Genomic DNA, 21695 nt, shown 5'->3' with positions numbered 1-21695 from the left:
AAATTCTCAGAAGCGCTCTGAGAATAAATACTAGCATTGGTTTTGCATATGTGTCTTGAATAGGGGATTCAGCTGCTCTTAAGTGTGTGTTTGGGAGGGGGGATTTCATAGGTAACTATAGAAGTAAAATCTCATTGTTGTTTCAAGTTAGTTGTGTGCAGCTATAGAAATGTAGCATTGCTTTTGTTCGTAACCTGTCCATCCTTAGCTAATTTAGAGTCACAATGAGCAAGCGAGGATGAGATACTATTATTTTATTGTAACTGAGGAAAGTTTTCATTTCTAACTACTAACATACAACTTTGCTACTGCTTTAATGTGCTTTTACAGAAGTGAAATTAAGCTTTTTTTTCCCCTCTCTCTTCTGTTAAAGCTAAGTTCTAACCTAAGGGTATTTGGGGAAAATTTCTGTGCATGTTTTTTTCCCAGAATGATACATTTGAGGACGTTTTTACTTTCCTCTGAATATATTTGAGACAGGTAAATAGGTCAAGCAGATCCTTGCCCTGCTCGTTCCCCTGTGCCACTGGCACAAGACAGCACAGAGCTCCTGAAGTCAGGGAAAGAAGCTTTTAGGAGATTTTTACTTCATGCTTGGCAATTTAATAGGTCCTTCATTAGCAAGTGTTGCTGGATATATGTTGTAGGAACCTGTGCACTGGTTCTCTGTAGAGATCTAACAAGCTCAAAACTATGCCAGGAATGAACAAATAGTGTGAGCAGATGGCTCGGTGGTCTGATTTTATAGACAAGCTCCAAGTTACCCTCCATCTGCCTTAGAAACTTTTCCTGGCTTTTCTGCTTACCTTTTATAAAGAGTGCTTTAAAGCCTAGACCCCTAGTCCTCCTTCTCCCAAAAGTTTAAGGACAAGAATTTTAGTTTATGTCAGCCCACAGGACTTATCTGGGAATAAAATAAGACTTTTTGCTTGTTCATCGCTATAAAGTATTGTTGACTTACAGTTTTAAAAATTAATGCGACACTACCATGAAGATGCTAAGATTTAATCTGAAGAAAGAAATAAACATTATTAAATCTGTGTGTACCCTGCACTGAAGCTGCAGTTCTCATTTGGTTCAACAACATCACTCATCCACAATGTAAAATAAGAGAAAAGAAAAATAATATAAGGAATTAAGCAGGATGCTAAATTGACAGAGCAGAGAACTTGAATATAATGCATAAAATACATTAGTTAGGGACTCAAGGAAATCCATATTCAGCTATTCTGACACCAGGTTCCTGCACAGTCACAAAGAACTGGGCCAGATTTTCAAAGTGCTCAGGGCACTTTATCTATTGAAAATCTGGATTTCCTCCCTCTCCCACGCACCCTGCCTGCAAGACGCAGATTGCAGGTGCTGCCTTGAGAAGCTGCACGTGGGAGGAGAAAAGACTCTGTCAGAACAAGCTTGAGCTTGTCTTTGTCTCCAGGAAATATTACAGAGGGCTCAGAGGTTTTAGAGCAGATACCTGTTTTGGAGGCAACTCACAAGGAAAGGGGTGGCTCTTTGCTCCCAGAGGAAGAGGGGTAAAATGAACAAAAAAGACTTAAAGCAACTGATTAGAAAAGAAAAATAGATATAAGCCAAGCAAAAGGGAGAGGTGTAGGGCTGCTGCCTTTATTCAAATTCTTGCTCTGTCTAAAGATCTGTTGGAGTTGAGCTTAGAAGTCCTCATACCTGGCTCATTTTGCTTATTCTGCAAATAAATTCCAGGCATTCCCCCCCAGCCAAGCGATGGCTTCGGAGCAGCTGGCATCCATCAGCCCCTGCGAGGTGAAGTGTCCCCAGCCCCTGGCCACCAGCAGCAACGAGCCCTGTGTGGTGGCCTGCCCTGACTCGCGGGTGATCATCTACCCACCGCCTGTTATAGTCACCTTCCCAGGGCCCATCCTCACCACCTACCCACAGCAGACCATGGTGGGAACCTCAGAGCCACCCGAGGCAGCGCTGGCAGAGCCTCCTGCCACAGCCCCACTGGCCACCGAGGTCACTGGGCAGCTGGAATCAACCGTCGAGAAACTCACCCCCCAGGTCATCTCACGATCCGAGCCTCGATATGCCCCAAAATACTCATACACCTACTCTTCCCAATGGACACATCCATGCAGCTCATACCGCTCTGGGAAACAGTGGACATATTAAGCTTAGGCTCTTCATGCACAGAGTCAATTTAAAGTAGTCAAGGAAGCTCAAGTTGCAAATTGAGGGTGGAGCTGGGAGGTGGGAGCCCGAGCGCTGGGTGTCGCCCAGCTCCAGCTGAAGAGAATGAGAACTGCGAATGCCCAGCACCTTTCACAGGCAGGCTCATGTGTGCATTTTCTCGTTTTGCCTTTGTTAGACTTGTTATCTACTGGCTTTCCAGTTTAGTCATCTGCTTGCATTGTGCTTTGTCTTGTTCCGGTTATAGTATTTACTTTGACACTGATTTAGAGAGGTGACTTAGGATGCTAGAAATTGCACACAACTGCACCAGAGGAGAGCAACATTTTTTACAGACTGCATCACTTTGACCCTGGTGGTTAGCCAGTGCCCCGTTGAATCCCTGGAAAGATAGTCTTTATATTCTGTACCATTTTGTTCCAGAACTGCAGAAAAGCTGTCTCATTCCAAATAAATTTTCTGTTCTATAGAGCGTCTTTTGGTTTTCTTTACCATGTAATCATTTCTTTCTTCTTTCACCTTTCAGCTAGATTTAAAGTATATTCACCCACAGTCGTAGGCGTTCCATGGTGCTTTGCGCCCAAATGTTGCAGAATCCCAGGAATACTCTTCTACACAATCACTATGAACTCACCTGTTTTCAAAGTCCTGTTAGATGTGTGCTGAACAGTTGACACCACCCAGGAGTAACCTAAGTCCCAGGCAGTAACCGCTGTAACTGCGGTGCCCGTGGCAGCTCGGGAAGGGCTCCAGCCCAAATTTGCCATGTCTGTCTTGGGACAGAGCATCCTCCCAGCACTTTGTTCCAAAGCAAGACACAAGCAACTGCCAGGCAGCAGGGGGCAGAGGATCTGGGGGAGGCATTGCTTGGTGCAAGGTCCCTTGTGCAGGTCAAGCAGGGATGAGGCTGTGCCAGGCTCCTTCAGCCGTTAGTGGGGGCATAAAAGAAACATCATGTTGTGTCCTGTTGTAAGTTTTCCTTCATCCTTTCCTTCCTGGGCATAGGATAACCAAATTTATTTCCTCTATATTCTCTTCCTTTAAATGTAAAAACCTCTATTCTTTTTCCAAAGTATAAATGGGGAAGACATCCTTCCAGGAAAGATTCCACTTGATTAATTTTAATTCTAATATGGAGCAACAAAAAATACACTGATGTCTTACCTTTGAAAGCTGTCTCTTGTAAAGAAGGTAGCAGTTCGGTAGCAACTTTCCTATACTGCATTTCAGAAGTATTTTATATGAGACATTCAGAACTTCCAGAAAACTTTTTAAGACAGCCCATTTGCCATATGACATTTAACACCATTGCTTAGTCATAGACGTGTATGTCACCATAGTGAAGAATGAGAAGAGCAAACTCTAAAAAAAAAAGTTGTTCATGAAATGAGGATTCTTTAATGTGGATGGAAAATGGCATAGACACTGACAGAAGGAAACAAAATAATGCAGAAAAAAACAACTGGAAGTCTGAAAATTACAAGGCTTGAGACAAATCCCAATGCAGTGTTTCACCCGCAACATTCCCCCTTTGGTAGTGCAGGAGCACTAGAGCAGCGCAGAGCAGAGGAAACTCGTCCAAGCATGACCACAGCTTTGCTGTATCGCAAAGAGGAGAAGATTTCAGAGTTAAACACAAACAAGAGGCATGCCTGGAAACTCCAGAATGAAACAAGCTTCCCACAGATATTACTCCTGAGTGAGCTAAAGCCTACAGCTGCAGATCTGCAAAACTATTCTGTGTCAAGAAGCAAATATCAGTGTTTAACAGTAGATGTTTTAGCACAGCATAAGTAGGGGATGAAAGCTTTCTTCTGCATCTGCTGACAGAAGAAACTAGCAGCTATTTCTGAAGACCTGGGGTAGATACTGAACTCCTCAGGTATCTGGGGCTTAGCAGGGTCCGCAGCTGCCGCCGAGGTAGCGGCGGCCAAGGCCCAGGCCCCTGGAACCACAGCTCCCAAAGCCCCCAGAGCCCCCGAAGCCCCCAAGGCGGCCGGAACCCCCAAAGCCTCCAAGGCCTCCAAAGCCACCTCCAAGGCCTCCAAAGCGGCCTCCAAGGCCTCCAAAGCCACCTCCAAGGCCTCCAAAGCCTCCAAAGGTGCCACCGTAGCCCCCTCCAACAACAGGGGCTCCCACCGAGCTGACGCCGCTGTGCTGCGGGAAGGAGCTGAGGATGGGTCCAGGTAAGGTGAGCACTGTGGGCGGGGGCTGGATCACCACGGTGGAGTCAGGGCACTGCTGCACGCAGGGCTCGTTGTAGGCATCAGCCACCGGGGCCGGGGCGGCCACCCCGTAGGGAGACAAGGCGGACAAGGCGGAGCAGGACATCCTTCGGCTTGGCAGGGGAAGCTGCGAGACAAGGCAGAGCCCGGGCTCAGCGCAACGCCGGAGCACTAACGCCTCGCGCTGCTCGCGGATTGTGCCCATGGGCACCACGAGAGGCTCTGGCGCATCTCGGCAGCCACAGCAACAGCAGGCGCCACACTGGACGTGCCCCTGGAGACCACTTTCCCTCCTTGAGCGCTCCCAGCTACAAACTAGCACAGAGGAGAGAGGAAAAGCACCCTCGTCCAACCCAGAGGGAAAGTCCCAGAGCACCCAGAAGAGGTGGCTGCACCGCTCCGCTCAACACATTGCATCTAAGCCCTGGGACTTCCAGCAGCCCTCCTTCCCGTAGCTCTCCAGGAGCACCACCCCATCCAAAACGGTGACATTATCTAAAGCGGTGGTGGGGCACACAGCAAGCAATACACCAGAGAAGTCAGTGCTGAGAAAGGAAGGAGGCAGAGAAGGTTTGGACTTACTGCGTTGAGGAAGGAGTTCAAGTGGAGGCAGCTGGATAGAGGGCTGCAAAGCCCGCAGCTCTTTTATACCTGTTGCGGAGGCCCCGGGCAGCGAGCAGAGGGCGGTTGCGGAAGCCTCAGTTAATCCGGCCGTAAAGCGGGCACGCGTCATGCATCAGCTAACGACACGGGGCAATTCTGCCCCACTGCGCTGAGGACCAGCCAGGCAAACATGCCTCGGAGAGCAAGGCGGTGCCGGGAGGGCAAAGCCGTGACACATAATGACATGAAAGACAACACGCTGTAATAGCCGACAATAGCAATAAACCCCGATATGTTCCTAATCCCCCACTTTGAACACGTAAAAGAGCAATGGGCGTCTTGCAGACGCACTTGTAAATGCTGGGTGCACGCAGCACGTGTGTTATTAGCCCCGTTTTATGGGCTGGTAAACAGAGGTGCCGGGAGGTCATGGGAAATGGAGACACAATGCCGGACTGCCGGGGTGGCCCTCAAGTGCCCGCCATCCCCCGGCGCCAGTGAGGGCTGGGGCACGTGGCGCTGGGGCACATGGGCACCGCCAAGTCTCCCCCGTCTCCCTGCCTGTCCCCAACGCGGGATGCCAGGACCGCTGGAGGGCCGTGCAAAGAGCAGGGGCATTGCGCTCGGCACAGGCACAGCCCGTCTGCATGGGGGGCCTGGTACAGACGCTCTCGGCTGCGATTTGAGGAACCAGTTGGGCTTTATTGCTGCTATTGTCAGCTATGAGAGCCTCTTGTCTTTCGTGTCATTACGTGTCCCCAACGCGGAGAGGCAGAATTGCCCCGCATCGTTAGCTGATGCATGATGTGTGCCCGCTTTACGGCCGGATTAACTGGGGCTTCCGCAACCGCCCTCTGCTCGCTGCCCGGGGCCTCCGCAACAGGTATAAAAGAGCTGCGGGCTTTGCAGCCCTCTATCCAGCTGCCTCCACTTGAACTCCTTCCTCAACGCAGTAAGTCCAAACCTTCTCTGCCTCCTTCCTTTCTCAGCACTGACTTCTCTGGTGTATTGCTTGCTGTGTGCCCCACCACCGCTTTAGATAATGTCACCGTTTTGGATGGGGTGGTGCTCCTGGAGAGCTACGGGAAGGAGGGCTGCTGGAAGTCCCAGGGCTTAGATGCAATGTGTTGAGCGGAGCGGTGCAGCCACCTCTTCTGGGTGCTCTGGGACTTTCCCTCTGGGTTGGACGAGGGTGCTTTTCCTCTCTCCTCTGTGCTAGTTTGTAGCTGGGAGCGCTCAAGGAGGGAAAGTGGTCTCCAGGGACACGTCCAGTGTGGCGCCTGCTGTTGCTGTGGCTGCCGAGATGCGCCAGAGCCTCTCGTGGTGCCCATGGGCACAATCCGCGAGCAGCGCGAGGCGTTAGTGCTCCGGCGTTGCGCTGAGCCCGGGCTCTGCCTTGTCTCGCAGCTTCCCCTGCCAAGCCGAAGGATGTCCTGCTCCGCCTTGTCCGCCTTGTCTCCCTACGGGGTGGCCGCCCCGGCCCCGGTGGCTGATGCCTACAACGAGCCCTGCGTGCAGCAGTGCCCTGACTCCACCGTGGTGATCCAGCCCCCGCCCACAGTGCTCACCTTACCTGGACCCATCCTCAGCTCCTTCCCGCAGCACAGCGGCATCAGCTCGGTGGGAGCCCCTGTTGTTGGAGGGGGCTACGGTGGCACCTTTGGAGGCTTTGGAGGCCTTGGAGGTGGCTTTGGAGGCCTTGGAGGTGGCTTTGGAGGCCTTGGAGGCGGCTTTGGAGGCCTTGGAGGCTTTGGGGGTTCCGGCCGCCTTGGGGGCTTCGGGGGCTCTGGGGGCTTTGGGAGCTGTGGTTCCAGGGGCCTGGGCCTTGGCCGCCGCTACCTCGGCGGCAGCTGCGGACCCTGCTAAGCCCCACACTTGGCACGGCCACACACCAAGCACGGCTCCCGAAATCCACCGGCACCTCCCGAGCCCTGGCACCCAGCAAGGGCTCCTGCTCCGCTCGGCTCCCCAGCTCAGCTCGCGACTGTGCTCGACTGCCTCATGCCCGGACAGAGCCCGCCGGGAGTGTCCTCCTGCCCCGCTTCAGCTGCGCTCCCAGCTGCGCTGCCCAGTGACAGCGTAGCCAAGCGCCGGGTGCCTCCTCCTGCGGCACGGCTGGTGCTGGGTTGCACTCCGCACCTCTACACGGAGACCGTGGCCTCGCCGTGGCCACACACCGTGCTCTTCCCCGTGTGCCTCCTCCCTTGGGAGCTGCAATAAAACCTGTGTCGCATCGCAACGTTGGCCTCTGGTGGTTCTTCCTCCTTCCTTCTTCCCATCCTGGCCCCAGCCCCAGCCCCAGCCCCAGCCAGGTGGGGGCTCGTTTGGCTGCTCACACCCAGCTCCCACAGTGATGCCTCGTTAGGGCAACCTGTGGGAGCTGCCTCGCGCCCCCCGGATGCCCCTTCTGCAGCACGTCCCTCCACGGGACGGTCGCCCACAGCGCAGGACGCATGTGGCTCCTTCTGCAACGCCTTTTCACTCTTTTCTCTCCCCCTTTTCTTCCCAGCTTGGGCTCCCCCACACCAAGCCCAAGGAGAGGTATTGGGCACCACAGGCCACTTGGTGCCCTTTCACCCCTGTTCCCATGGGCTGCGTCCACCCCCAGGGCCACGGGGCTGGTGCACCCAGCCAGAGCCACCCCAAGGCCAAAGGCCCCAGGCAGAACCTCTGCTGAGGAAATGGCTCCGTAGGGGAGAGGGTGCCCAACCACCGCCACACACCACCAACCTTTCCTCAAGCTCCTTCAGCTTCCTTCCTCCTCCTCCTTCTGCTGATCCAAGATCTCCCTTGAGCTCATCTTTTGCCCCACCGCTCCAGCAGAAGCTCTTCCCTGCATTTCCCCTGTAGTGCCCAACTCCAGCCCTGGGGACATGGCTCTGCTGGGGCAGGACACCTGGAAAGGAAACCTCCCAAAGGGAAAAAGGATACAGGAGAACTTCAGCTCGGGCGCAGGAGCGGGATGGGCGCATGTGGAATAGAGCCATGCCTGGCTTTGCCATTTGGCTCCTTTTTGCCCTTTCTCTCTCTTCACAATCGTGCATGAAGCATTTTTCATGAACTCCCCAACAGGCACCAATGTGCTGCCCTGCTCCTTTGACTCTTCCCCTGGTAGCCACCGTCTCTGTGCAAGGCACCATGCAGCACTAGCATTGCATGATGCTAAGAGCATTGAGGAAGGAAGGGCCCTCCGGGCCATATTCACGTCAACCTCTTGCTCAGAGTTTCTGCCCTCGCAGGTGACGGGATGTGACGGTGTGCTCCTTTCCCCCCCCCCCCCCAACACTGATGTGCTCTCTCCCCCTCAACCTGACCTCCCTGTAAACAGCACGTATGTAGGGGCTGGTTGAGCATGCGCCAGCTAAGGCCCGTCTAGTATGCAAATATGACTATGAGTCAATCATCTCCCCCCCATAAATAGGGGGCAGCCCAGAGCCCCTTGAGCTCTCCTGCTTCGCAGCGGGCTGCACTGCAGAACCTCCCCTTGAGCAGGGACGCCTCTCAAGGATACCCCTCGAGGTTGAGAGATTCCTTACCTGCGACAGATCCTCGCAAAGTGATTAACAGCATGCTGAACTTTTGCGAACTTCACGAAACTTTGCTGAGTTATATCTCTGACTAATTGCACACATAATCCCTTAGACATAAACCGCTGACCAAGTCTGAGACTAGGGCTGGATTCAGCCGCACCTTGGCTCCTCTCCGAAGGAGTTTAGAAAGCAAGGGGGTCCAGTCTGAACCTCGTGACTCAACGGCGGGGTCTCCGTTGCACACGCATCTGACCCTGTCCTTCACGCAGTAAATAACTGAGTGAACCTTGCCAATCGAACCTCATTACATCGTTCTTATTTACGATTGAACTTTGTTAAGTCGCTGTCTTACTGCAATAAACGTAGTGCTGCTTCCCTCTTAGGAGCGAAGTGCATCACTGCTTTTGCGACACGGGATGCCCCTGCGCTTTCCAGGGTCGTTGAGAGGAAGCAGGATCCCTCAAAGCCCAAATTCCCCAACCGGAAGGGAATCTGGGGAGACGTGGATATGTCTCGGTAACCCTTCTGCAAGCCTCCGACACCCGTGCAGGCAGAGCAGGACGGCTGGTGCTCAGCAGCAGCCCCAAGCAGGCAAAGATGCTTTCCCCATTTCCCCTGACCTCTGAGGGGGACTCTTTACCAGCCCATGAAGGGCAGGAACAAACACCCGTGCTGGCTGTGCAGGGCATTTCCAAGAGCTTCTGCACAATGCCCACAACCCTTTGGCGCGTGCAAAGTGGGACTTAGAAACACAGCGGGCGGTTCAGTGCTGCTGGGTGACGGGGGGCAGCTCACGAGATGTGCTCTCCGTGGCCCAGCTACAGGGCGAGCGGCAGTTATGATGCACCAAGCAAGGTGCCCCCAGGCCCCAGGCGTGATGCTGTGCGAGCTGGGAGAGCCCAAAGGAGTCTGGGCTGGGGCTGCGGGCAGGTGGGGAAGGAGGAAGGACCACCAGGCGCCAACATTGCGATGCAACATAGCTTTTATTGCAGCTCCCAAGGGAGGAGGCACGTGGGGAAGAGCAGGGTCCTGGCCACGGCGAGGCCACGCTCTCCGTGCAGAGGTGTAGAGCAGCAACGAGCACCACTTCTGCCGCAGGAGGAGGCACCCGGCACTCAGCTGCGCTGTCACTCATGCGGGAGTGAGGCCTTGCTGGGTGCCAGGGCTCGGGAGGTGCCGGTGGATTTCGGGAGCCGTGCTTGGTGTGTGGCCGTGCCAAGTGTGGGGCTTAGCAGGGTCCGCAGCTGCCGCCGAGGTAGCGGCGGCCAAGGCCCAGGCCCCTGGAACCACAGCTCCCAAAGCCCCCAGAGCCCCCGAAGCCCCCAAGGCGGCCGGAACCCCCAAAGCCTCCAAGGCCTCCAAAGCCACCTCCAAGGCCTCCAAAGCCACCTCCAAGGCCTCCAAAGCCTCCAAAGGTGCCACCGTAGCCCCCTCCAACAACAGGGGCTCCCACCGAGCTGATGCCGCTGTGCTGCGGGAAGGAGCTGAGGATGGGTCCAGGTAAGGTGAGCACTGTGGGCGGGGGCTGGATCACCACGGTGGAGTCAGGGCACTGCTGCACGCAGGGCTCGTTGTAGGCATCAGCCACCGGGGCCGGGGCGGCCACCCCGTAGGGAGACAAGGCGGACAAGGCGGAGCAGGACATCCTTCGGCTTGGCAGGGGAAGCTGCGAGACAAGGCAGAGCCCGGGCTCAGCGCAACGCCGGAGCACTAACGCCTCGCGCTGCTCGCGGATTGTGCCCATGGGCACCACGAGAGGCTCTGGCGCATCTCGGCAGCCACAGCAACAGCAGGCGCCACACTGGACGTGCCCCTGGAGACCACTTTCCCTCCTTGAGCGCTCCCAGCTACAAACTAGCACAGAGGAGAGAGGAAAAGCACCCTCGTCCAACCCAGAGGGAAAGTCCCAGAGCACCCAGAAGAGGTGGCTGCACCGCTCCGCTCAACACATTGCATCTAAGCCCTGGGACTTCCAGCAGCCCTCCTTCCCGTAGCTCTCCAGGAGCACCACCCCATCCAAAACGGTGACATTATCTAAAGCGGTGGTGGGGCACACAGCAAGCAATACACCAGAGAAGTCAGTGCTGAGAAAGGAAGGAGGCAGAGAAGGTTTGGACTTACTGCGTTGAGGAAGGAGTTCAAGTGGAGGCAGCTGGATAGAGGGCTGCAAAGCCCGCAGCTCTTTTATACCTGTTGCGGAGGCCCTGGGCAGCGAGCAGAGGGCGGTTGCGGAAGCCTCAGTTAATCCGGCCGTAAAGCGGGCACGCGTCATGCATCAGCTAACGACACGGGGCAATTCTGCCCCACTGCGCTGAGGACCAGCCAGGCAAACATGCCTCGGAGAGCAAGGCGGTGCCGGGAGGGCAAAGCCGTGACACATAATGACATGAAAGACAACACGCTGTAATAGCCGACAATAGCAATAAACCCCGATATGTTCCTAATCCCCCACTTTGAACACGTAAAAGAGTAATGGGCGTCTTGCAGACGCACTTGTAAATGCTGGGTGCACGCAGCACGTGTGTTATTAGCCCCGTTTTATGGGCTGGTAAACAGAGGTGCCGGGAGGTCATGGGAAATGGAGACACAATGCCGGACTGCCGGGGTGGCCCTCAAGTGCCCGCCATCCCCCGGCACCAGTGAGGGCTGGGGCACGTGGCGCTGGGGCACATGGGCACCGCCAAGTCTCCCCCGTCTCCCTGCCTGTCCCCAACGCGGGATGCCAGGACCGCTGGAGGGCCGTGCAAAGAGCAGGGGCATTGCGCTCGGCACAGGCACAGCCCGTCTGCATGGGGGGCCTGGTACAGACGCTCTCGGCTGCGATTTGAGGAACCAGTTGGGCTTTATTGCTGCTATTGTCAGCTATGAGAGCCTCTTGTCTTTCGTGTCATTACGTGTCCCCAACGCGGAGAGGCAGAATTGCCCCGCATCGTTAGCTGATGCATGATGTGTGCCCGCTTTACGGCCGGATTAACTGGGGCTTCCGCAACCGCCCTCTGCTCGCTGCCCGGGGCCTCCGCAACAGGTATAAAAGAGCTGCGGGCTTTGCAGCCCTCTATCCAGCTGCCTCCACTTGAACTCCTTCCTCAACGCAGTAAGTCCAAACCTTCTCTGCCTCCTTCCTTTCTCAGCACTGACTTCTCTGGTGTATTGCTTGCTGTGTGCCCCACCACCGCTTTAGATAATGTCACCGTTTTGGATGGGGTGGTGCTCCTGGAGAGCTACGGGAAGGAGGGCTGCTGGAAGTCCCAGGGCTTAGATGCAATGTGTTGAGCGGAGCGGTGCAGCCACCTCTTCTGGGTGCTCTGGGACTTTCCCTCTGGGTTGGACGAGGGTGCTTTTCCTCTCTCCTCTGTGCTAGTTTGTAGCTGGGAGTGCTCAAGGAGGGAAAGTGGTCTCCAGGGGCACGTCCAGTGTGGCGCCTGCTGTTGCTGTGGCTGCCGAGATGCGCCAGAGCCTCTCGTGGTGCCCATGGGCACAATCCGCGAGCAGCGCGAGGCGTTAGTGCTCCGGCGTTGCGCTGAGCCCGGGCTCTGCCTTGTCTCGCAGCTTCCCCTGCCAAGCCGAAGGATGTCCTGCTCCGCCTTGTCCGCCTTGTCTCCCTACGGGGTGGCCGCCCCGGCCCCGGTGGCTGATGCCTACAACGAGCCCTGCGTGCAGCAGTGCCCTGACTCCACCGTGGTGATCCAGCCCCCGCCCACAGTGCTCACCTTACCTGGACCCATCCTCAGCTCCTTCCCGCAGCACAGCGGCGTCAGCTCGGTGGGAGCCCCTGTTGTTGGAGGGGGCTACGGTGGCACCTTTGGAGGCTTTGGAGGCCTTGGAGGTGGCTTTGGAGGCCTTGGAGGCCGCTTTGGAGGCCTTGGAGGTGGCTTTGGAGGCCTTGGAGGCTTTGGGGGTTCCGGCCGCCTTGGGGGCTTCGGGGGCTCTGGGGGCTTTGGGAGCTGTGGTTCCAGGGGCCTGGGCCTTGGCCGCCGCTACCTCGGCGGCAGCTGCGGACCCTGCTAAGCCCCACACTTGGCACGGCCACACACCAAGGACAGCTCCCGAAATCCACCGGCACCTCCCGAGCCCTGGCACCCAGCAAGGGCTCCTGCTCCGCTCGGCTCCCCAGCTCAGCTCGCGACTGTGCTCGACTGCCTCATGCCCGGACAGAGCCCGCCGGGAGTGTCCTCCTGCCCCGCTTCAGCTGCGCTCCCAGCTGCGCTGCCCAGTGACAGCGTAGCCAAGCGCCGGGTGCCTCCTCCTGCGGCACGGCTGGTGCTGGGTTGCACTCCGCACCTCTACACGGAGACCGTGGCCTCGCCGTGGCCACACACCGTGCTCTTCCCCGTGTGCCTCCTCCCTTGGGAGCTGCAATAAAACCTGTGTCGCATCGCAACGTTGGCCTCTGGTGGTTCTTCCTCCTTCCTTCTTCCCATCCTGGCCCCAGCCCCAGCCCCAGCCAGGTGGGGGCTCGTTTGGCTGCTCACACCCAGCTCCCACAGTGATGCCTCGTTAGGGCAACCTGTGGGAGCTGCCTCGCGCCCCCCGGATGCCCCTTCTGCAGCACGTCCCTCCACGGGACGGTCGCCCACAGCGCAGGACGCATGTGGCTCCTTCTGCAATGCCTTTTCACTCTTTTCTCTCCCCCTTTTCTTCCCAGCTTGGGCTCCCCCACACCAAGCCCAAGGAGAGGTATTGGGCACCACAGGCCACTTGGTGCCCTTTCACCCCTGTTCCCATGGGCTGCGTCCACCCCCAGGGCCACGGGGCTGGTGCACCCAGCCAGAGCCACCCCAAGGCCAAAGGCCCCAGGCAGAACCTCTGCTGAGGAAATGGCTCCGTAGGGGAGAGGGTGCCCAACCACCGCCACACACCACCAACCTTTCCTCAAGCTCCTTCAGCTTCCTTCCTCCTCCTCCTTCTGCTGATCCAAGATCTCCCTTGAGCTCATCTTTTGCCCCACCGCTCCAGCAGAAGCTCTTCCCTGCATTTCCCCTGTAGTGCCCAACTCCAGCCCTGGGGACATGGCTCTGCTGGGGCAGGACACCTGGAAAGGAAACCTCCCAAAGGGAAAAAGGATACAGGAGAACTTCAGCTCGGGCGCAGGAGCGGGATGGGCGCATGTGGAATAGAGCCATGCCTGGCTTTGCCATTTGGCTCCTTTTTGCCCTTTCTCTCTCTTCACAATCGTGCATGAAGCATTTTTCATGAACTCCCCAACAGGCACCAATGTGCTGCCCTGCTCCTTTGACTCTTCCCCTGGTAGCCACCGTCTCTGTGCAAGGCACCATGCAGCACTAGCATTGCATGATGCTAAGAGCATTGAGGAAGGAAGGGCCCTCCGGGCCATATTCACGTCAACCTCTTGCTCAGAGTTTCTGCCCTCGCAGGTGACGGGATGTGACGGTGTGCTCCTTTCCCCCCCCCCCCCAACACTGATGTGCTCTCTCCCCCTCAACCTGACCTCCCTGTAAACAGCACGTATGTAGGGGCTGGTTGAGCATGCGCCAGCTAAGGCCCGTCTAGTATGCAAATATGACTATGAGTCAATCATCTCCCCCCCATAAATAGGGGGCAGCCCAGAGCCCCTTGAGCTCTCCTGCTTCGCAGCGGGCTGCACTGCAGAACCTCCCCTTGAGCAGGGACACCTCTCAAGGATACCCCTCGAGGTTGAGAGATTCCTTACCCGCGACAGATCCTCGCAAAGTGATTAACAGCATGCTGAACTTTTGCGAACTTCACGAAACTTTGCTGAGTTATATCTCTGACTAATTGCACACATAATCCCTTAGACATAAACCGCTGACCAAGTCTGAGACTAGGGCTGGATTCAGCCGCACCTTGGCTCCTCTCCGAAGGAGTTTAGAAAGCAAGGGGGTCCAGTCTGAACCTCGTGACTCAACGGCGGGGTCTCCGTTGCACACGCATCTGACCCTGTCCTTCACGCAGTAAATAACTGAGTGAACCTTGCCAATCGAACCTCATTACATCGTTCTTATTTACGATTGAACTTTGTTAAGTCGCTGTCTTACTGCAATAAACGTAGTGCTGCTTCCCTCTTAGGAGCGAAGTGCATCACTGCTTTTGCGACACGGGATGCCCCTGTGCTTTCCAGGGTCGTTGAGAGGAAGCAGGATCCCTCAAAGCCCAAATTCCCCAACCGGAAGGGAATCTGGGGAGACGTGGATATGTCTCGGTAACCCTTCTGCAAGCCTCCGACACCCGTGCAGGCAGAGCAGGACGGCTGGTGCTCAGCAGCAGCCCCAAGCAGGCAAAGATGCTTTCCCCATTTCCCCTGACCTCTGAGGGGGACTCTTTACCAGCCCATGAAGGGCAGGAACAAACACCCGTGCTGGCTGTGCAGGGCATTTCCAAGAGCTTCTGCACAATGCCCACAACCCTTTGGCGCGTGCAAAGTGGGACTTAGAAACACAGCGGGCGGTTCAGTGCTGCTGGGTGACGGGGGGCAGCTCACGAGATGTGCTCTCCGTGGCCCAGCTACAGGGCGAGCGGCAGTTATGATGCACCAAGCAAGGTGCCCCCAGGCCCCAGGCGTGATGCTGTGCGAGCTGGGAGAGCCCAAAGGAGTCTGGGCTGGGGCTGCGGGCAGGTGGGGAAGGAGGAAGGACCACCAGGCGCCAACATTGCGATGCAACATAGCTTTTATTGCAGCTCCCAAGGGAGGAGGCACGTGGGGAAGAGCAGGGTCCTGGCCACGGCGAGGCCACGCTCTCCGTGCAGAGGTGTAGAGCAGCAACGAGCACCACTTCTGCCGCAGGAGGAGGCACCCGGCACTCAGCTGCGCTGTCACTCATGCGGGAGTGAGGCCTTGCTGGGTGCCAGGGCTCGGGAGGTGCCGGTGGATTTCGGGAGCCGTGCTTGGTGTGTGGCCGTGCCAAGTGTGGGGCTTAGCAGGGTCCGCAGCTGCCGCCGAGGTAGCGGCGGCCAAGGCCCAGGCCCCTGGAACCACAGCTCCCAAAGCCCCCAGAGCCCCCGAAGCCCCCAAGGCGGCCGGAACCCCCAAAGCCTCCAAGGCCTCCAAAGCCGCCTCCAAGGCCTCCAAAGCCACCTCCAAGGCCTCCAAAGCCACCTCCAAGGCCTCCAAAGCCTCCAAAGGTGCCACCGTAGCCCCCTCCAACAACAGGGGCTCCCACCGAGCTGACGCCGCTGTGCTGCGGGAAGGAGCTGAGGATGGGTCCAGGTAAGGTGAGCACTGTGGGCGGGGGCTGGATCACCACGGTGGAGTCAGGGCACTGCTGCACGCAGGGCTCGTTGTAGGCATCAGCCACCGGGGCCGGGGCGGCCACCCCGTAGGGAGACAAGGCGGACAAGGCGGAGCAGGACATCCTTCGGCTTGGCAGGGGAAGCTGCGAGACAAGGCAGAGCCCGGGCTCAGCGCAACGCCGGAGCACTAACGCCTCGCGCTGCTCGCGGATTGTGCCCATGGGCACCACGAGAGGCTCTGGCGCATCTCGGCAGCCACAGCAACAGCAGGCGCCACACTGGACGTGCCCCTGGAGACCACTTTCCCTCCTTGAGCGCTCCCAGCTACAAACTAGCACAGAGGAGAGAGGAAAAGCACCCTCGTCCAACCCAGAGGGAAAGTCCCAGAGCACCCAGAAGAGGTGGCTGCACCGCTCCGCTCAACACATTGCATCTAAGCCCTGGGACTTCCAGCAGCCCTCCTTCCCGTAGCTCTCCAGGAGCACCACCCCATCCAAAACGGTGACATTATCTAAAGCGGTGGTGGGGCACACAGCAAGCAATACACCAGAGAAGTCAGTGCTGAGAAAGGAAGGAGGCAGAGAAGGTTTGGACTTACTGCGTTGAGGAAGGAGTTCAAGTGGAGGCAGCTGGATAGAGGGCTGCAAAGCCCGCAGCTCTTTTATACCTGTTGCGGAGGCCCCGGGCAGCGAGCAGAGGGCGGTTGCGGAAGCCTCAGTTAATCCGGCCGTAAAGCGGGCACGCGTCATGCATCAGCTAACGACACGGGGCAATTCTGCCCCACTGCGCTGAGGACCAGCCAGGCAAACATGCCTCGGAGAGCAAGGCGGTGCCGGGAGGGCAAAGCCGTGACACATAATGACATGAAAGACAACACGCTGTAATAGCCGACAATAGCAATAAACCCCGATATGTTCCTAATCCCCCACTTTGAACACGTAAAAGAGCAATGGGCGTCTTGCAGACGCACTTGTAAATGCTGGGTGCACGCAGCACGTGTGTTATTAGCCCCGTTTTATGGGCTGGTAAACAGAGGTGCCGGGAGGTCATGGGAAATGGAGACACAATGCCGGACTGCCGGGGTGGCCCTCAAGTGCCCGCCATCCCCCGGCGCCAGTGAGGGCTGGGGCACGTGGCGCTGGGGCACATGGGCACCGCCAAGTCTCCCCCCGTCTCCCTGCCTGTCCCCAACGCGGGATGCCAGGACCGCTGGAGGGCCGTGCAAAGAGCAGGGGCATTGCGCTCGGCACAGGCACAGCCCGTCTGCATGGGGGGCCTGGTACAGACGCTCTCGGCTGCGATTTGAGGAACCAGTTGGGCTTTATTGCTGCTATTGTCAGCTATGAGAGCCTCTTGTCTTTCGTGTCATTACGTGTCCCCAACGCGGAGAGGCAGAATTGCCCCGCATCGTTAGCTGATGCATGATGTGTGCCCGCTTTACGGCCGGATTAACTGGGGCTTCCGCAACCGCCCTCTGCTCGCTGCCCGGGGCCTCCGCAACAGGTATAAAAGAGCTGCGGGCTTTGCAGCCCTCTATCCAGCTGCCTCCACTTGAACTCCTTCCTCAACGCAGTAAGTCCAAACCTTCTCTGCCTCCTTCCTTTCTCAGCACTGACTTCTCTGGTGTATTGCTTGCTGTGTGCCCACCACCGCTTTAGATAATGTCACCGTTTTGGATGGGGTGGTGCTCCTGGAGAGCTACGGGAAGGAGGGCTGCTGGAAGTCCCAGGGCTTAGATGCAATGTGTTGAGCGGAGCGGTGCAGCCACCTCTTCTGGGTGCTCTGGGACTTTCCCTCTGGGTTGGACGAGGGTGCTTTTCCTCTCTCCTCTGTGCTAGTTTGTAGCTGGGAGCGCTCAAGGAGGGAAAGTGGTCTCCAGGGGCACGTCCAGTGTGGCGCCTGCTGTTGCTGTGGCTGCCGAGATGCGCCAGAGCCTCTCGTGGTGCCCATGGGCACAATCCGCGAGCAGCGCGAGGCGTTAGTGCTCCGGCGTTGCGCTGAGCCCGGGCTCTGCCTTGTCTCGCAGCTTCCCCTGCCAAGCCGAAGGATGTCCTGCTCCGCCTTGTCCGCCTTGTCTCCCTACGGGGTGGCCGCCCCGGCCCCGGTGGCTGATGCCTACAACGAGCCCTGCGTGCAGCAGTGCCCTGACTCCACCGTGGTGATCCAGCCCCCGCCCACAGTGCTCACCTTACCTGGACCCATCCTCAGCTCCTTCCCGCAGCACAGCGGCGTCAGCTCGGTGGGAGCCCCTGTTGTTGGAGGGGGCTACGGTGGCACCTTTGGAGGCTTTGGAGGCCTTGGAGGTGGCTTTGGAGGCCTTGGAGGCCGCTTTGGAGGCCTTGGAGGTGGCTTTGGAGGCCTTGGAGGCTTTGGGGGTTCCGGCCGCCTTGGGGGCTTCGGGGGCTCTGGGGGCTTTGGGAGCTGTGGTTCCAGGGGCCTGGGCCTTGGCCGCCGCTACCTCGGCGGCAGCTGCGGACCCTGCTAAGCCCCACACTTGGCACGGCCACACACCAAGGACAGCTCCCGAAATCCACCGGCACCTCCCGAGCCCTGGCACCCAGCAAGGGCTCCTGCTCCGCTCGGCTCCCCAGCTCAGCTCGCGACTGTGCTCGACTGCCTCTTGCCCGGACAGAGCCCGCCGGGAGTGTCCTCCTGCCCCGCTTCAGCTGCGCTCCCAGCTGCGCTGCCCAGTGACAGCGTAGCCAAGCGCCGGGTGCCTCCTCCTGCGGCACGGCTGGTGCTGGGTTGCACTCCGCACCTCTACACGGAGACCGTGGCCTCGCCGTGGCCACACACCGTGCTCTTCCCCGTGTGCCTCCTCCCTTGGGAGCTGCAATAAAACCTGTGTCGCATCGCAACGTTGGCCTCTGGTGGTTCTTCCTCCTTCCTTCTTCCCATCCTGGCCCCAGCCCCAGCCCCAGCCAGGTGGGGGCTCGTTTGGCTGCTCACACCCAGCTCCCACAGTGATGCCTCGTTAGGGCAACCTGTGGGAGCTGCCTCGCGCCCCCCGGATGCCCCTTCTGCAGCACGTCCCTCCACGGACGGTCGCCCACAGCGCAGGACGCATGTGGCTCCTTCTGCAACGCCTTTTCACTCTTTTCTCTCCCCCTTTTCTTCCCAGCTTGGGCTCCCCCACACCAAGCCCAAGGAGAGGTATTGGGCACCACAGGCCACTTGGTGCCCTTTCACCCCTGTTCCCATGGGCTGCGTCCACCCCCAGGGCCACGGGGCTGGTGCACCCAGCCAGAGCCACCCCAAGGCCAAAGGCCCCAGGCAGAACCTCTGCTGAGGAAATGGCTCCGTAGGGGAGAGGGTGCCCAACCACCGCCACACACCACCAACCTTTCCTCAAGCTCCTTCAGCTTCCTTCCTCCTCCTCCTTCTGCTGATCCAAGATCTCCCTTGAGCTCATCTTTTGCCCCACCGCTCCAGCAGAAGCTCTTCCCTGCATTTCCCCTGTAGTGCCCAACTCCAGCCCTGGGGACATGGCTCTGCTGGGGCAGGACACCTGGAAAGGAAACCTCCCAAAGGGAAAAAGGATACAGGAGAACTTCAGCTCGGGCGCAGGAGCGGGATGGGCGCATGTGGAATAGAGCCATGCCTGGCTTTGCCATTTGGCTCCTTTTTGCCCTTTCTCTCTCTTCACAATCGTGCATGAAGCATTTTCATGAACTCCCCAACAGGCACCAATGTGCTGCCCTGCTCCTTTGACTCTTCCCCTGGTAGCCACCGTCTCTGTGCAAGGCACCATGCAGCACTAGCATTGCATGATGCTAAGAGCATTGAGGAAGGAAGGCCCTCCGGGCCATATTCACGTCAACCTCTTGCTCAGAGTTTCTGCCCTCGCAGGTGACGGGATGTGACGGTGTGCTCCTTTCCCCCCCCCCCCCAACACTGATGTGCTCTCTCCCCCTCAACCTGACCTCCCTGTAAACAGCACGTATGTAGGGGCTGGTTGAGCATGCGCCAGCTAAGGCCCGTCTAGTATGCAAATATGACTATGAGTCAATCATCTCCCCCCCATAAATAGGGGCGCAGCCCAGAGCCCCTTGAGCTCTCCTGCTTCGCAGCGGGCTGCACTGCAGAACCTCCCCTTGAGCAGGGACGCCTCTCAAGGATACCCCTCGAGGTTGAGAGATTCCTTACCCGCGACAGATCCTCGCAAAGTGATTAACAGCATGCTGAACTTTTGCGAACTTCACGAAACTTTGCTGAGTTATATCTCTGACTAATTGCACACATAATCCCTTAGACATAAACCGCTGACCAAGTCTGAGACTAGGGCTGGATTCAGCCGCACCTTGGCTCCTCTCCGAAGGAGTTTAGAAAGCAAGGGGTCCAGTCTGAACCTCGTGACTCAACGGCGGGGTCTCCGTTGCACACGCATCTGACCCTGTCCTTCACGCAGTAAATAACTGAGTGAACCTTGCCAATCGAACCTCATTACATCGTTCTTATTTACGATTGAACTTTGTTAAGTCGCTGTCTTACTGCAATAAACGTAGTGCTGCTTCCCTCTTAGGAGCGAAGTGCATCACTGCTTTTGCGACACGGGATGCCCCTGCGCTTTCCAGGGTCGTTGAGAGGAAGCAGGATCCCTCAAAGCCCAAATTCCCCAACCGGAAGGGAATCTGGGGAGACGTGGATATGTCTCGGTAACCCTTCTGCAAGCCTCCGACACCCGTGCAGGCAGAGCAGGACGGCTGGTGCTCAGCAGCAGCCCCAAGCAGGCAAAGATGCTTTCCCCATTTCCCCTGACCTCTGAGGGGGACTCTTTACCAGCCCATGAAGGGCAGGAACAAACACCCGTGCTGGCTGTGCAGGGCATTTCCAAGAGCTTCTGCACAATGCCCACAACCCTTTGGCGCGTGCAAAGTGGGACTTAGAAACACAGCGGGCGGTTCAGTGCTGCTGGGTGACGGGGGGCAGCTCACGAGATGTGCTCTCCGTGGCCCAGCTACAGGGCGAGCGGCAGTTATGATGCACCAAGCAAGGTGCCCCCAGGCCCCAGGCGTGATGCTGTGCGAGCTGGGAGAGCCCAAAGGAGTCTGGGCTGGGGCTGCGGGCAGGTGGGGAAGGAGGAAGGACCACCAGGCGCCAACATTGCGATGCAACATAGCTTTTATTGCAGCTCCCAAGGGAGGAGGCACGTGGGGAAGAGCAGGGTCCTGGCCACGGCGAGGCCACGCTCTCCGTGCAGAGGTGTAGAGCAGCAACGAGCACCACTTCTGCCGCAGGAGGAGGCACCCGGCACTCAGCTGCGCTGTCACTCATGCGGGAGTGAGGCCTTGCTGGGTGCCAGGGCTCGGGAGGTGCCGGTGGATTTCGGGAGCCGTGCTTGGTGTGTGGCCGTGCCAAGTGTGGGGCTTAGCAGGGTCCGCAGCTGCCGCCGAGGTAGCGGCGGCCAAGGCCCAGGCCCCTGGAACCACAGCTCCCAAAGCCCCCAGAGCCCCCGAAGCCCCCAAGGCGGCCGGAACCCCCAAAGCCTCCAAGGCCTCCAAAGCCGCCTCCAAGGCCTCCAAAGCCACCTCCAAGGCCTCCAAAGCCACCTCCAAGGCCTCCAAAGCCTCCAAAGGTGCCACCGTAGCCCCCTCCAACAACAGGGGCTCCCACCGAGCTGACGCCGCTGTGCTGCGGGAAGGAGCTGAGGATGGGTCCAGGTAAGGTGAGCACTGTGGGCGGGGGCTGGATCACCACGGTGGAGTCAGGGCACTGCTGCACGCAGGGCTCGTTGTAGGCATCAGCCACCGGGGCCGGGGCGGCCACCCCGTAGGGAGACAAGGCGGACAAGGCGGAGCAGGACATCCTTCGGCTTGGCAGGGGAAGCTGCGAGACAAGGCAGAGCCCGGGCTCAGCGCAACGCCGGAGCACTAACGCCTCGCGCTGCTCGCGGATTGTGCCCATGGGCACCACGAGAGGCTCTGGCGCATCTCGGCAGCCACAGCAACAGCAGGCGCCACAA

At 58.0% G+C, this 21695-nt stretch overlaps 6 protein-coding genes across 6 annotated transcripts; 3 read left to right on the top strand and 3 right to left on the bottom strand.

Moving 5' to 3' along the window:
* Window positions 1-4059: 4059 nt before the first annotated feature.
* Window positions 4060-4497, bottom strand: LOC136994636 (claw keratin-like). The gene has a single exon (XM_067313393.1). It carries the CDS (start codon window positions 4495-4497, stop codon window positions 4060-4062), a length of 438 nt encoding a protein of 145 aa, XP_067169494.1.
* A 1925-nt stretch (window positions 4498-6422) lies between these two features.
* On the top strand, window positions 6423-6860 carry LOC136994640 (claw keratin-like). The gene has a single exon (XM_067313425.1). It carries the CDS (start codon window positions 6423-6425, stop codon window positions 6858-6860), a length of 438 nt encoding a protein of 145 aa, XP_067169526.1.
* A 5234-nt stretch (window positions 6861-12094) lies between these two features.
* Window positions 12095-12532, top strand: LOC136994631 (claw keratin-like). Its single transcript, XM_067313348.1, has one exon. It carries the CDS (start codon window positions 12095-12097, stop codon window positions 12530-12532), a length of 438 nt encoding a protein of 145 aa, XP_067169449.1.
* A 2885-nt stretch (window positions 12533-15417) lies between these two features.
* On the bottom strand, window positions 15418-15855 carry LOC136994626 (claw keratin-like). The gene has a single exon (XM_067313342.1). The coding sequence runs from the start codon at window positions 15853-15855 to the stop codon at window positions 15418-15420; it is 438 nt and encodes a 145-aa protein (XP_067169443.1).
* A 1925-nt stretch (window positions 15856-17780) lies between these two features.
* LOC136994628 (claw keratin-like) lies at window positions 17781-18218 on the top strand. Its single transcript, XM_067313344.1, has one exon. It carries the CDS (start codon window positions 17781-17783, stop codon window positions 18216-18218), a length of 438 nt encoding a protein of 145 aa, XP_067169445.1.
* A 2882-nt stretch (window positions 18219-21100) lies between these two features.
* LOC136994624 (claw keratin-like) lies at window positions 21101-21538 on the bottom strand. The gene has a single exon (XM_067313341.1). The coding sequence runs from the start codon at window positions 21536-21538 to the stop codon at window positions 21101-21103; it is 438 nt and encodes a 145-aa protein (XP_067169442.1).
* Between the last annotated feature and the right edge of the window lie 157 nt (window positions 21539-21695).

This window comes from Apteryx mantelli, chromosome 31 (genome assembly GCF_036417845.1).
Source record: "Apteryx mantelli isolate bAptMan1 chromosome 31, bAptMan1.hap1, whole genome shotgun sequence".
NCBI lineage: Eukaryota > Metazoa > Chordata > Aves > Apterygiformes > Apterygidae > Apteryx > Apteryx mantelli.
Note: the sequence above shows the minus strand (reverse complement) of the source record. Positions and strands in the feature narration are given on the sequence as shown.